This window comes from Bos grunniens, chromosome 17 (assembly GCF_055505025.1).
Source record: "Bos grunniens cultivar Pamir isolate PY7600 chromosome 17, Bosgru_T2T1.0, whole genome shotgun sequence".
Classification (NCBI taxonomy): Eukaryota; Metazoa; Chordata; class Mammalia; order Artiodactyla; family Bovidae; genus Bos; species Bos grunniens.
Genome location: NC_141181.1, coordinates 53,565,531 through 53,581,254, shown reverse-complemented (window position 1 = coordinate 53,581,254; position 15,724 = coordinate 53,565,531). Strand labels below are relative to the sequence as shown.

The following is a 15,724-nucleotide window of genomic DNA, read 5'->3' as shown; positions in this document are numbered from 1 at the left end:
CATTCAGCTGGGAGTCTGAAGAGCTGCGAACAGGGGACTCTAGCCTAATTTCAAAGTTCAGAGAGAAGAAACTACAAATTTCACAACCCACTACTATGGTGAACTGCCTTGGAACAGCCAAAGAATTTTACCTTTTTACCGATATGTGTAAAACCCTTCAAACCTCTCCATTCTTCATCCTTTTTTCTCTGACAGCTATTTCTTTCAAAATCTGAAGTGTGTTTAATTTACTGACTTCTAAAATAATACACACACATCCCTCTGAAAAGAGACTGGGAGGATTTCCTGACAGGTGAGAAGCTACTCCCTACCCTCCTTCCTTCTCTGGTCCCTTCTGCAGGGGCCAGACCCGCCTCTTCCTCCTCTGTTTCCTCCTTTCCTTCCTCCTCCCCTTCCCTCACAGCCTGGTCTGCAGAGCAACCTTTTTTCCACAGCGAATCCCATCTAGGTATACGCACCTCGGGTGGCCTGGACTAACACAGGTTGCTTCCACTCTTGTTTCTCTATTCATTTTCTTTTTTAATAGATTTTATTTAAAAAATTTTTGAGGGTTTTTTTTAATGTGGACCATGTGTTACAAGGTTGCTTCTGTTTTATGTTTTGTTTTCTTTGGCCACAAGGCCTGTGGGATCTTAGCTCACCAACCAGGGATAGAACCCATGGCCCTATGGAAGGCAAAGTCATTTTTTTTTTTAATTCATTATTGGCTGTGCTGAGTCTTTGTTGCTGCACGTGGGCTTTCTCTAGTGGGGAGCGGGGGCTACTCTTTGTTGCAGAGCACGTGCTCTAGGCACAAGGACTTAGTTGCTCCATGGTATGTGGGATCTTCCCAGATCAGGGATCAAACCGTGTCCCCTGCATTGGCAGGCAGATTCTTAACCACTGGACCACCAGGGAAGTCCCTCCCCGTTTATTTCGGATATTCTCATTAATGCTGTTATGGACATGTCACTGTGTATATCCTGTCCCAGCTATGATCATCTCCTTAGGAAGTTCCATGAGGATAGGATGCCAAGGTGGGGTTCCCGGTGAGGGGTAGAATCCTTTTATAAGATGGATACCTGTTTCCTGAAGTGGCTGAGGAGGCCTTTCACAGCCTCCAGGCCGAGCTGATTGGACGGGCAGGAAAGAGAGCCTTCTGTTTATTTGCCTTTCTCAATTACTTGGTGGGGTTCCCCCAAGTTTCACATTTACTGGACATTTGTTTTCTTGTTTTCACATTTACGCATTTCTTTCTCCTGTTCTCTCTGCTTCCCTCCTCCTCTCTTCATTTTCTTATTATCTGATTGCCTTTTCTATTTCCTTTTGATTTTTCTTCTCACATCTCGAACCTCCAGAATAAGAAAATGACATTGCTTAAAAGTGTTTTTCTTACAGCTTCATATTCTTGACTCTTCTCTTATAAGCTGAGCGAGTTTAAGCCTTTATGTTTAAGCTCAGTCCAAAAAATTCCCTCTGAAAAAACTGAGTCCTATGACCATATTAGTGTTTTCTTCTCTGTGACCCGTGATGGCGTGTTTGTTTTCCTTTCCTCTGTAAATCAGCGGCACTTGATTTTTAAATGTTTTCACTTTGGAGTGTAACAACAGAATCAGACAATATGTCTCCACTTTTGTCCGGCTTCTTTCATTCAGCATCACGTTTTCAAGGTTAATCCATGTGGAATCCTGATTCACAAGACGGACCCTGGAAATCATTTGGTGGAGGAGATATTAAATTTGTCACCAGAATGTTAAAATCTGATCATCTTTTGGCCTCTTTCTAGGTTTTGGCAGGTTATCACCAAAAGAAATTCTAATTATTTGAGAGTTCTTGTTAGCTGAGTTCCAGGTAACTTAGGATTCATCATTCTTATCACCGTGGTCATCTCTGTCCTAGATCGGTGTTATCAGGAAAGACAAAGCTGAATTGGACTTTTTTTCCCTCTTGCGTAGTGTTGTGGTAGGTGGTCTTGATTTAGTGACAAATTTCTACCCCTAATCTCCTCCCTCATCTCCCCTCCAAATTTTTCTTGTTTCTGTGAAATGGGGAAAGCAGGCTTCAAGGCAAACGTCTCCGTACAGGTGAACCAACTACCTCAGACCTTGACGGCTTGTGTAAAACATGCTGATCCCATAATGTTCAAGAGTAAAAAGCAATAAACACTGGCACACCCTACCACATGGATTAACCTTGAAAACATGATGCTGAATGAAAGAAGCCGGGCAAAAATGGAGACATATTGTCTGATTCTGAAACGTACAGAAAAGACAAGCACAGAGCGGCAGAGATCAAGACTTCCTGGAGGCTGCGGGGAGGGGAAACGGGGGGTTTTTGGGGGGCACGAGAATTTTCTGGAATGAGATAGTGGTGATGATTGCAGAACTCTGACTATACTTAAAATACATTGAATTAAACACTTGAAACGGGTGAACTTCAAGGCAGGTAAGTTACATATCAATGAAGCTGTTAATAATACCGAGTCTAAGGCCCAGACCAGACCCGCTCAGTCAGAATCTTGGCGTAAAACCCAGAAATCTACAAACACCCCAGCAGGACCAACTATATAATTTGTAGGCTCAGTGCAAAATGAAAGCGTGAGGCCCCTTGTTAAAAAAAAAATCCTTCAGAATTTCAAGACAGTGGCCACACAGTATTGAAAACAGCGTGTGGCCCTTCTAAGAGGGCCCTGGGCCGCCACTCAGGTTGCAGGCCTCCAAATCCAGCCCTGCAGCCCAGACTCACGTTAAGGATGGTCCACCCAAAGGCAAGAGGGACTTCAGTGAGCAGATCCTCTGCCTCTCGGTCAGAGAAGCTGTAGGTGGAGGGGCTGGAAGTCCGAGAGGAGACATCACAAAATTCAAGAGCACCTTTCTTCTCCTTCCAAGAGCCACAAGTTGGTTTTAGTTAGAAGACCACGGTGGAGTCCCCAGCCCATGGCTGAGTCATTCCCCCAAACTGCGGGCTTTCAGTGAAAAAAAGGGAGAAAGACTGGGGTTGTTGGCAGATCTCTCGGAGGTCCTGGGTTCCCCACCAACTGAGCATTGACTGGTTCAAGCAGAACAGCAAGGAGACAGGCGAGAGGCCTGACTGGGGCAGGGTCGGGGGCTTGGTAGCCACTAACGTCTCAGCCCCCATGGCCCCTAGTCCGGATCTTATTGCATCTGCCTCCTCGCCTCGAGACCATCAACCTTCCAGCAGTTGGGAATCCCACCGAGTGCCCTCCTGCCTTTGAGTAGAGCATCCCCCCTGCCTCCTGATCCAAAATCTGATGGAACTGGAACTTCCCTGTGGTTAGGACTTCACCTTCCAATGCAGGGGATGCGGGTTCAATCCCCAGTCGGGACACTAAGATCCCACATGCCTCATGGCCGAAAAAGCAGAACATAAAACAACAGAAGGGATATTGTAACAGATTCTATGAAGACTTTAAAAATGGTCCACTTCTGTGGGGTGGGAGGGCAGTTCCAAAGGGAGGGGACATAGGTACACTTATGGCTGATTTACGCTGTTGTATGGCAGAAACAAACACAACATTGCAAAGCAATTATCCTCCAATTAAAAATAAATTTAAAAAAGAGCAAAAAAAGGTCCACATTAAAAAAAAATCTAAGAAACAACAATAAAAAAAAGCAAAGTCTGAACTGCCTTGATCACCTGCGGAGACAGAGTAGAAATATATATTCAGTCTCTGCCCCCAATTCCTCTTGTAATTTCCTGAGTTTATGGAGATGCTGGGAGTATCTGACACAGAGCTCCTAAATCCCTGGGGATTTCCTCTGTTGTAGGAGGTCTTGGTTCTAATGAAGGGACTCTGGATGGGTCCCTGGACACCTTCAGGATGCTTGTCAGAAAGACCAAACCATGATTACAAGTCACTTCTTGGCATGAGGTGGCCAAAGTAGTAGAATTTCAGCTTCAGCATCAGTCCTTCCAATGAATACTCAGGGCTGATTTCCTTTAGGATGGACTGGTTGGATCTTCTGGCAGTCCAAGGGACTCTCAAGAGTCTTCTCCAACACCACAGTTCAAAAGCATCAATTCTTCAGGGCTCAGCTTTCTTTATAGTCCAACTCTCACATCCATACATGACTACTAGAAAAACCACAGCTTTGACTAGACAGACCTTTGTTGGCAAAGTAATGTTTCTGCTTTTTAATATGCTGTCTAGATGGGTCATAGCTTTTCTTCCAAGGAGTAAGTGTCTTTTAATTTCATGGCTGCAGTCAACATTTGCAGTGATTTTGGAGCCCAAGAAAATAAAGTCTCACACTGTTTCCATTGTTTCCCCATCTATTTGCCACAAAGTGATGGGACCGGATGCCATGATCTTCGTTTTTTGAATGTTGATTTTTAAGCCAGCTTTTTCACTGTCCTCTTTAACTTTCATCAAGAGGCTCTTTAGTTCTTTGCTTTCTGCCATAATGATGGTGTCATCTGCATATCTGAGGTAATTGATGTCTCTCCCGGCAACCTTGATTCCAGCTTGTGCTTCATACAGCCCAGAATTTCGCAGGATAAAACCTCTGTGTAGATCTGAATTGCAGGGGTTGGTGAACACATCCATGTGCCAGAGGAGGACAAACTCCAGCTCCACGGGGACAGAAGCGCCTGTGCTCAGGACCCTTGTTTATTTCACCCTTTGTACCTCTCCCTCTGGCTGTTCGTTCCTATCCTTTACAGCATCCTTTATATAAACCAATAAACATAGGCAAAGGTTCCCTGAGTTCTGGGAGCCATTCTAGCAAATCACTGAGCCTCATCAGGGGGTTGTGGGAACCCCTGGTTTGTAGCTGAGACAGACAAAAATGTGAGTAACTTGGGACCCACTCTCTGTGATTGGTATCTGAAGTAGAGAGAAGCTGTCTTGTGGGACTGAGCTTTTGACGGTAGGGTCTGTGCTAACCCCACAAAGTTAGTGTCAGAATTGAATTGACTTGTAGGACACCCAGATGGTGCCCATGGAGTACTGAAGACTTGCCTGGAGGGGAAAATACACACCTTTCAGGGAGAATTATTCTAGGAGGGGGAAGCAGTTTTCCATGATGCACCCACACCTCAGCTGCCAATCTCTTCCCCTTCCAGCTTCAGCAGCAGGAGGCAGGCTCCAATTTCCACCAAACATAAGTTTCAGGCTGTTTAAACTTAATTCTTACACAGAGAGTGAGCACACGCCAAGATTTTCCTTACCTCGTCCATGAACGAGTCAATGAGTACAGCACAACTGACTCCACGGCCAGTACAAGAAGGACTGACCCTCTGTTTATCCACCATCCGTGAAGAAAATGAAAATTGGAAGACGATGCACAGGTAGATGTCCACCTCATTAGTGCTCTGTAGTCAATAAAGCCGTCACCCAGCAGTTGTCTTCTCTACTGGACAGAAATCGTCTTAGCAACTTTCTCCACATTCACAGACTTGGGAACCTAATCAATAATAAATTGTGCCAGAGTCCCGTTTTCTGAGACCAGTGCTGTACAGAACTTTCTGTGGTGGTGGAGATGTTCTGAGCTGTCCCATATAGGATGAGCCTCAGCCACGCGTAGCTATTGAGCACTTAAAATGCAGCTAGCATTACTGAGGAACTGGATTTTATTTTTAATGTTTTATTTTGAAATACATTCAGACATACAGCAAAGTTATAGATAGTACAGAGTTCTCATACACCTTCTCCAGTTTCTTCTAAATACAAACGTCTTATGTAACCATGGCGCACATCTATCAAAAGTAAGAAATTGGGATTTCCCCATGGTCCAGTGGTTAAAATTCCACACTACCACTGCAAGGGGCGCAGGTTCGATCCCTGGTCAGGGAACTAAGAGCCCACATGCTGTGCAGCACGACTGAAAAACAAAACAAAACTAAGAAATTAATACCAGAACAGGCTTAATTTGGGTATCCACTAGCTTTTTTTTTCACTACTGCCTTTTTCAAATCCCTTCCAAGACTGTATCCAGTGATCATCCCCTCTTGGTCTCTGCTCTGTGACAATTTCTTAGTCTTCCTCGATTTTCCTGATTCTCACGCTTTTGAAGCGGTCGGGGAACCTGCAGAACAGCCCACAGTTTGCAGATATGGGTGTGTCTGATATTTTTTCAGGAGGAGACTGGGCTTGTGGACTTGGTGGAAGAGTCCCCCAAAAGTGAGGAGGTGCCCTTCCCATCATGATACATCTGGGGCATCCAAGACCCCTGCCTGGAGGTGTCTCTGCCGCTACAGGTGGTATTGACCTTCTTCCCCCTTGGCTCAGGAAGGTGTCCGCCATGTTTATCGTCCAGTGGGTTTCTGTCTTTCCCATCCCTACTCTGAGACTTATTTTTTATTTTTTTAAAGATTTTTTTTTTGGATGTGGACTATTTTTAAAGTCTTTATTGATTTGTTACAATATTGTTTCTGTTTTAGGTTGTTGTTTTTTTTTTTAACCACTGGACCAGCAGGGAAGTTACTACTCTGCTTTAGAAGCAAGTCACTGTCCGCCCTACTGTCAAGGAGAGGGGAGTCCAGCTGGAGCACCTCCTGGAGACTCCGTGGATGCAAGGTAAAATCACCACAATGATTAGTGAAAACTGGGAGACAGTTGCTGGAAGCCTGTGCACATTTCGTGTTTCTCCTCCATTTCCCCCATTAATTTCAGCCTTCATCTCTTGATATTATCTTCAGCAGTTACTACTGTGGTGCTTAATGGTGATTTTCTATTTTCTTCTTTTATGTTAACTAGAATTATGCAAGGAACATTTATCCTTTTCCTCCTTTTTATTTATTTATGTCTCCACAGAGTACTACACATTAATTTTATTCTTTGAAAGGACATATGGTCATCTTTCTGCCTTATGTCCCCGTTTTGGATGGTTTTTCTAACAATAGTAAGAATGTTCCAATATAGGACAGTCAAAAGGAGCAATAGATGTCCAAGCACATGGGTGTTTCTGGAAGGACTGATCAAAACATTGTCACTGGAGGCTAGGATATTTGGGGACTTTAAAAGACTGGTGTGGGACTGGAGTAGAAATACCCACCAGAAGGAATCCCCTGGAGGTCCAGTGGTTAGGACTCAGTGCTTACACTGTGGTGGCCTAGATTCAATCTCTGGTTGGGGAACTAAGATCCTGCAAGGTGAGCAACAGAACCAAAAAAGAAGAAGAAGAAGAAAACACCCACAAAAATAAGGATGAGAAGCCGAGGCTGGACTGTGTATCTCAGAGTCCTAACCTCGTTCCTTTTACACGAGAACTTGGGCAAATTATACTGTCTCTCTGGGCTTCAGTTTCCCCCCGGTTAAGGTGAAGATGAAGGTGCTGATCAACAGTGGTTCTCAGGCTGGAGCACACATGTGGAGGTTTTTTTTCAAACACAGGGTGCTGGCTGCACCCCCAGAGTGTCAGATTCAGTAGGCCTAGCTAGGTCTCGGGTAGGGCTCAGGGCTTTGCATTTATAACACATTGTCAGCCGATGCCAAGGCTGTTGATCCAGAGACCACACTTGGAGAACCATTCGTCCAGATGATAGCTGAGTACTGTGGACAGCTATGGATGTATCTCTTAACATGAGGAAATCCTTGGCCCTGGCTACGTCACTGCTGAAATGATGGAACAGACCTTTGTAGGAACAGGGGAGCAGGGTCACTGAGGATCCAGTGGGGAGCTAGGCAGTAGGCATGTGAATGATTGCTCTGTGCCAGGCATGGCATTAAATGCCTCAAAGACCCAGTTGCTGCCCAGAGAGGAACAAAGATAGGCAGAGTGGTAAAGAGTAGGCTTGAGGGTCTTCCCTGGTGGTCCAGTGGTTAAGAATCCACCTGCCAATGCAGGGCACACTGGTTTGATCCCTGATTCAGGAAGATCCCACATGTCATGGAGCAACTAAGCCTGTGCACCACAGCTTACTGAGCCCTCGTGCCTAGAGCCTGTGCCCCGAAACAAGAGAAGCCCCACAGCAAGAAACCTGTGCATCACTGAAAGGAAGAGAAGCCCCACTCGCCAAAACTAGAGAGAGCCCGAGGGCGGCAGTGGAGACTCAGCGCAGCAAAAAATGAATACATTTTTAAAAAAGGCTTGAATCTGTCCCCCAGCCGCACACACTTAACAATCTTGGGCAAATGACTACGTGACTTCTTGCTTAAGTTTCCCCACCTATACAGAGAGGAGAGAGTGAGACTTTCAGTGTCTGGCAGGAAGATGCCCAATAAACGCTTACTACTGCTAAAATTATCATCCTTTGCCACTAAGCCTTTCCAATGAGGAGAAACAGCAGTGACAGATATTATTTATTTCTACAGCACGTCTCAGTCACCCTAAGCCCTAACACCACCAAGCCTGGATACCCCGTCTACCCTCTCAGTCACCACTGTTCACCCATGCACAAAATCCAAAACAGGTTATGAGAAAAATTCAGCATAATTTATTAAATAGTTTCCAAGGGCTCCTCCAAGGAGCATTAACAATCTCAGTATGATAAATATCAATAAATTAAAATAGCTATAACCTCCTGCCCTCACAAGGGTGTAATACAATTTAAGTCTTCCAAAGAAAAACATTCTATAAATAACAAGACAAAGAACAATGACATAACTTGAAATCATTTTCAAGTTAGCTCAGACATTTATATCTCAGTCTTCCCAGGACTTGCAATTTTGAGGCTTCATTGAGAGGATAACTAGAATGATTTACTTAACTCACAGCCGAATTCTCATACACAGCTGTTACTCATCTTTTTTTTTTAAGGCTCCTTGCATTCCTGCCAGTCAAGAGGAACAGGGTCAACCAGATGGTCTTCAGTGACCTTCGGGGGTTCAGTGCCCACTAATTTCAGGCACTTTGAAAACGTTTCTAAAACACACTTGACGAACATTTTACTTGGATAGGTGGCTGTAGGAACAGCAATGTCTGGAGCACGTTGCAATTCAAGTTTTTTGAGATGGTCCATGACATCAGAAAAATTATTTGTGTCCTTGAAAAATGGTTTGATCGCTCTGAAATAAGGCAGGATGGCTGAGCTGTTGATGTTGTGTGGCGGTTGAGGGCTCACAGAAAAACACTGCATGCGGCACGTGCAGGATTCTGCCACTCCCTTCTCTTTCTGCTCCTGTGGAAGGAGGAGGGGAAATGGGTGAGCATTAGTGTTGCAAAGCAGCCAGAAATCCTGATAGCTCCTGGGTCAGGAAGATCTCCTGGAGAAGGAAATGACAACCCACTCCAGTATTCTGGCCTAGAGAATCCCATAGACTACAGTCTGAATCCCTGGCGGGTGACAGTCCAAGGGGTTGCGAAGAGTCAGACACGAATGAGCAACTAAACATCAATAATAAGTCGAGGGGCCTGGGCAGTGCTTTCTCTTCAGTGGCTCATCTAACCGGTGCCACAAGCCTGTGATGGGCAGTGTCCCCTCTCCCAGAAGAAACTAATGCTCAGCTGGTTTGTGGAGCTCGTGCAAGATCAGGTGATGGAGTGGGATTCCAACCCACATCAGGCAGCACTCCCAAAGCCTGTGCCACTAACCGCGGCTCCGTCCTGCCTCTTCTGCACGTCTCTACCTCCTCTCCTCTGAGGATTGCGCAACCTTCTGGAATCCACTCTTAGCTGCTCAGGGGCCCAGAGAGGTGGGGAAGGGGAGGGCGTCTGCATTTCTATGCTGCTCCTGGTTCTCTGTGACTCTATGTAAAGTCGATATATCCCCTTCTCAAAAGCACTGAAACATGTATATTACCACATGTGAAATAGATCACCAGTCCATGTTCGGTGTACGAAACAGGGCACTCAGAGCAAGTGTACTGGGGCCAACCCTGAAGGGTGGGATGGGGAGGGAGGTGGGAGGGGGAGTTCAGGATGGGGGACACAGGGACACCCATGGCTGATTTATGTCAAGGTATGGCCAAAACCACCACAATATTGTAAAGTCATTAGCCTCCAATTAAAATAAATTAATTAAAAAAGATATCCCCCTCTCCTAGCCAGGGTGGGAGGTGGTGGTTATTTTTGGCTGGAGAGGTCTCCAAGATGCCAGAGAGGTTTTACTCCAACACACCCTGGACTCCAGACCACGCCCTCTCCCATCTCTCTTCCTGGGGACTAGAAGCATCTCATCAACCTCAAGCTGCCTGATCACCAGAGCCAACAGCCTCCGCCTTTGCATCTGTAGAAGGAAGCCAAGGCAGGGGTGTCCCTGGTGGCTCAGTGGTTAAGAATCTGCCTGCCAATACAGGGAACACAGCTTCCATCCCTGGTCCGGGAAGATCCCACAAGCCACGGAGCAAATATGCGCTGATGCCACAACTTCTGAACCTTTGCTCTAGATCCTGTGCCCACAAGAGAAGCCACTGCCGTGAGAAGCCTGCACACCGCAACTAGAGCGTAGCCCCCACTCTTCGCAGCTGGAGAAAGCCCATGTGCAGCAATGAAGACCCAGTCCAGACAAAGTTAAATAAATAAATTAAGCAAACAAACAAAAAAAGCCAAGGCTAAAGTTTAAATGCCAGGATGGAAGGGAAGATCAAGGCCAATCTTACGACTCACTTCCACGTGTTGCTTTCTGTTTACTCAAAGCTGTGTAAGAGCTCCTGTCTTGACCACAAACCTGAGAAACTGAAAGAGCATTTTCATGTACTCAGCCTCCCACTTTCCCTGCCGTGGGTCAGGCTCAGCTGGGCCTCTACTAGAAGCTGATGGAGCCCTAATTCATAAGTAACACACACACATGTGTTAACCGTCCTTGTTTGCCATAAGAGACGCTCCTTGTGACCCACAGGAGGATTTTAGCATCCTGTATTTTCTGGGCTATCATGTACAGCTTAGGCTGAGATTGGCTGCTCTTTGAAGAGCAGGGAGGGAGGAAAACGAATTTACCTGTGAACCGAATATGTCGGGGATGAACAAGCCCACAAAAGTAGGGGTGCGTGAGAAATTGTTGAGCTTGGGGGTCTCTGGGCTAATCTCTGTCTCTGACCCCCACCACCAACCTCACAAAAATTCCATCCTAGCCTGTCTGTGATGAAACTGGAGATCCAATACTCTGGCCACCTGATGTGAAGAGCCGACTTGTTGGAAAAGAGCCTGATGCTTGGAAAGATTGAAGGCAGGAGGAGAAGAGGGCGATAGAGGATGAGATGGTTAGATTGTATCACTCACTCAATAGACATGAATTTGAGCAAACTCCAGGAGATAGTGGAGGACAGAGGAGCCTGATGTGCTATAGTCCATGGAGTCACAGAGTCGGACACGACTGAGTGACTGAACAACAAGAACGACAAAAGCCTGTCTAGTTGTTCCCATCCCTTCCAGGTATGTCCACAGCCCTAGCTTCTGGTCTGAAAAAGAGTAGGCTTCTTCTGGGGGCCCAGGAAGGCATTTTAAAGAAATGGCTTAGAAAAGAAATCTGGTGGGCACTTACATATTCTTCCATGAGTTTCGAAAATGAGAACTTCAATTCTGTGATTACAGCTGATTGTACGTCTTGTGGTAGTGGATGGCTATGGGAGGAGAGCAAAGCTCCCGAACAGCAGAGCAGGAACAGGGCAAGCCCGGAGGATCCTGGAAAAAGACAGTGATGCTGTGAGGTACACGGACCGCACACCCCCACCCGCCCCAGCTTCCTCCACCGGAGCTGTGCTGGGTTGGGCCCCTCCAGTCTTCTTCTCCGTCTGGGGAGACCCGACCGTGCCCCCCAGCATCCGTGGCCGCAGGACCCAGTGATACCTGAGAGGGAGACCATGGCAGGAGAGAGCAAGGCTGCTTCGGCAACAGCTGCTGGAGTGAGATGTGCTCGCCATAGTCTTAGGGAGGTATATATATAAAGGGCCAGTTGCAAGGAAGAGGGACACTGAAAGTCCCACCCATGGCAAAGTCATTACTCAGCTTTTCTACAGAAGGCACTTTCAAACTTCTGCCATCCGAGCCTGGGTGAAAGCAGGGCTGGAAGGAAATGCTGAGGTTACCCTCAAGGTGGGCAGATGCCTGACTCAGTCCAGATGCACACACGGAGCCCACAGGAAGGCATACACGTCTTTGCCATTTCTTCTTGGAAAGAGCTTGGTGATTTGACTAGAAGAAATTTCAAAGCCCCCGGGGTTGACAGGCAGAACCCCCAAGGAACGTATGACTAACCGGAGTTGAGGGTCAGTGCCCCACAAGAAATTTCTGGGGAGGGTCATGGTGAATGTGTGTAGGTGTAAAGCCGGCACAAAGCTTATAAAATGTATTATCTCTGGAAGTTTCTGAAGCATGCCCATGCCAGAGCTCGGGGACAGCCCTGATAACCACTGTGAACTTGAGTGAGTCAAAGATGTTGACTCCCCGATGCTTGGCCTTAAACATCGTTGGATCCTCCACAGCATCTTTGTAACCACAGGCCTCAAGCCAGAATCCATGCTCCAGAGTTACCTGGTTCTTGTCAACTAGTTTTTTAATTTTTAGTTGTTATATATTTTGGCCAGGCTGCTCGCAGCATGTGGGATCTTAGTTCCATAACCAGGCCCAGTGCAAGGGAAGCGCAAAGTCTTAACCACCACACCACCCGGGAAGTCCCGGAGTTATTTGTTGAAATCACTTACTCGTATTTTGAGTGCCAACTCTAACTTGATGTTATTCTCAGCTCTCAGAAATGATGGCCAAAAAGTTAGATGAGGTCTCTGACTTCAGGAAACTAGTGTTCTCGTGGGCAAGGAGCTGACAACAAACACCATTAATAAACAAGAGTGGATCAGAGATAGAGATAGGCAGAGAGTGATAGATGACATATGTAGTCAGGGGAGCAGGAAATGTCTCTCTAATGAGATATCACTGAAGCGGAGACCTAAAAGATGAGTAGGAGTCTGCTGTGGGAAGATCTGGCAAATGGGTGCTCCAAGCAGGGGGTCCCATGGTGCAAAAATGATCTTGATGTCACAGGTCATGGTAGCTGGAATGAACTGAGAGAAGGAGAGGGTGGTGGAGAGCTGGGCGGAGGCCAGGTCACAGAGGGCTTTAAGGAACTTAGGTTTAGGATTTCCCTGGTGGTTCAGTGGTTAAGACTCCGAGCTTCTGGTTCCTCTACTGCAGGGGGCATGCGTTCGATCCCTGGTTGGGAATTAAGATCCCACATGTCACGTGTGGTGCAACCAAAGGAAAAAAAAAAAAAGAATTTGGGTTTAATTCTAAGTATGATGAGGCACTGCTGCATGGCTATAGGTGGGGAAACATAGGCTCTGGTGTCCTTTAGAGAATGAAAAAGAGATAGGCCGCTGAGTGCACAATGGATTGTGTGATCCGGGGTGGAAGCAGAGGGTCCAGTTGGGTTATGCAGCCATACAGGTGAGAGGTGATGGTGACTTGGACCAGGATGGAGTAGTTGAAGATCTACAGGATGGCTGCTGGACTGGTGTGGGGATGAACTGAAGAGAGGAATCAAGGGTGACTCCAAGGTTTAAATACAGCCATTGAATGGTTAATGCGCCATGGGGGGATAAAGTCTAGAGATGAGAAATCAAGAGTCCTATTTGGAGTCAGTTAAGTTTGAGATGCCCTCTGGGCATCTATTTAATGTCAGGTCAGCCACTGGATAAAAGTCACAAGCTCAGGGATGAGGTCAGACCTGGGTGGTTCATAGAACCCAGTGTACACCAGAAGAGACAGTTGGCAACCCCCTCCACCCTTAAGCCCAAGTCCTCCTCTAGTCATTGCTGTCTCTTTCCTATTCTTTTAAAAAGTATTTATTTTTATTTATTTATTTGGCTGCACTGGATCTTAGCTGCAAATTGTGGGATCCAGTTCCCTGACCAGGGATCACACCCAGGCCAACTGCATCGGGAGCACAGAGTCTTAGCCACTGGACCACCAGGGAAGTCCCCCCTTTTCGCCTCTTATCCAAGCTTCTTCAGAGAGATCTAGACTTACTTTTACCTCACAGTATGGTTTTCACTCCAATGATTTATTCAAAACCCTCTAGAAAAGTCCACACTAGGTAACATTTTGCCCCCATGACTTACAGCCTCTGGTGTTTACTCCCACAGTGCTGTTACATTACATGGCAGAGGGGACTTTGCAGATGTGATTCAGGTTACTAATCAATTGACCCTAAGGCAGGTTGATTACCAGGTGGGCCCAGTGTCATCACAGGAGACTTAAGGAAGAAGTGAGAGAGACTCAAAGCATGAGAACGACCCAGCTCCCATTGCTAGCTTGAAGGTGGAGGGTCCAGGTGGAAAGCATGAGAAGAAAATTAGTTTGACCAACAACCAGTAAGTTGGGAAGAGGCACCTGGGCCCTAGGTGAGACCTGCAGCCCCAGCTGATACCTTGACTTTAGCTGGTAAAGAACTAAAGAGAGAACACAGAACAAGCAGAGAACAGAATCCAGTTACACCATACTGGATTCCTGACCTGCAGAAACATCACTTTGTCAATAGAGGTCTGTATAGTCAAAGCTACGGTTTTTCCAGTAGTCAAGTACAGATGTGAGAGTTCAACCATAAAGAAGCTGAGTACAAAAGAATTGATGTTTTCGAACTGTGGCCCTGGAGAAGACTCTTGAGAGTCCCTTGGAGACTCTCAAGGAGATCAAACCAGTCCACCCTAAAGGGAATCAACCCTGAATATTCATTGGAAGGACTGATGCTGAAGATGAAGCTCCAATACTTTGGCTGCCTGATGCGAAGAGCTGACTCATTTGAAAAGACCCTGATGCTGGGAAAGATTGAGGGCAGGAGGAGAAGGGGACGACACAGCATGAGATGGTTGGATGGCATCACTGACTCAATGGACATGGGTTTGAGCAAACTCTGGGAGACAGTGAAGGACAGGAAAGCCTGGCATGCTGCAGTCCATGGGGTTGCAAAGCGTCAGACATGACTTAGGGACTGAACAACAATAGCAATCTTTGTGGTTTTAAGGTGTTAAGTTTATAACTTTTGTGAGAACCCACATAGTCTCTAGTGACCTCATATTGCCAAGCTTACTGGGTTCTTTTCAGCTATCATTTGACTTCATCCTTTCATGGCATGCAATAATATCAACTAGTTCCTCTTCTTGAGAACATTTTTTCCCCCTGAAAATGTTATCCTGATATGTTTTGGATATCAGCTTCTCACAGTGCATTCTGAGGCTGAATCATCTTCCTGCTTTGCTCTTTAATGGACATGCCTCAAAGGGCCCAGTGCTCGGTCTATGTTCTCACACTTTAATGTTTCTCTCCTTTTATCTAAATGTCCAGCTGCCCTATGGACATCTCCACCTGAATGGCCCACCTGGACTTCATGTTCAACATAGCCAGAATGGAGGTGCATACCCTGCGAACCAGGGTGATAGTGAGAAAGGCAATGAAGACCTGTGGATGGATTGGCAAAATCTGCAGGAGATAGAATCCCATCTTCAGGAGGTGATTGATTGAATCTGGGGATAATGGAAAGGGAGGAATGGAGGATGACTTCCAGATGTCTTGTTTGGGCAACTGGATAGATGGTGTTGGTCCCTACTGGGAGAGGATTACAGGGCTCAGGTGACATAAAGAATTTGTTTATTGATGTGGTAAGGTGGGAGTGCACAGAAGGCCACTGGGCATTTGCACTTGGAGCTTGAAGGAAGGAACTGGAGACATACATTGGGTACCACCTGTATATCGTGTTGATGAAACTGGACGTCTAAGAGAGAGGACCAATGTGAGTTGTGAATCAAGGGTGGAGCCCTGGCACACACCTCCATTAATGGAACAGGTACAGGAAGAGGATTTAGTCTAAAGCACTGAAAAGACATCCTCAAGAGGGAAAGAAATGTACTTGAAAA

At 46.3% G+C, this 15,724-nt stretch overlaps 1 protein-coding gene across 1 annotated transcript; it reads right to left on the bottom strand.

The window, feature by feature from the left end:
- Nucleotides 1–8,353: 8,353 nt before the first annotated feature.
- On the bottom strand, nt 8,354–12,006 carry IL31 (interleukin 31). Its single transcript, XM_086347565.1, has 3 exons — nt 11,667–12,006; nt 11,362–11,501; nt 8,354–9,060 (listed from the first exon to the last, which is right to left on the bottom strand). The coding sequence occupies exons 1-3, from the start codon at nt 11,680–11,682 to the stop codon at nt 8,695–8,697; spliced, it is 522 nt and encodes a 173-aa protein (XP_086203691.1). The 5' UTR covers nt 11,683–12,006; the 3' UTR covers nt 8,354–8,694.
- Between the last annotated feature and the right edge of the window lie 3,718 nt (nt 12,007–15,724).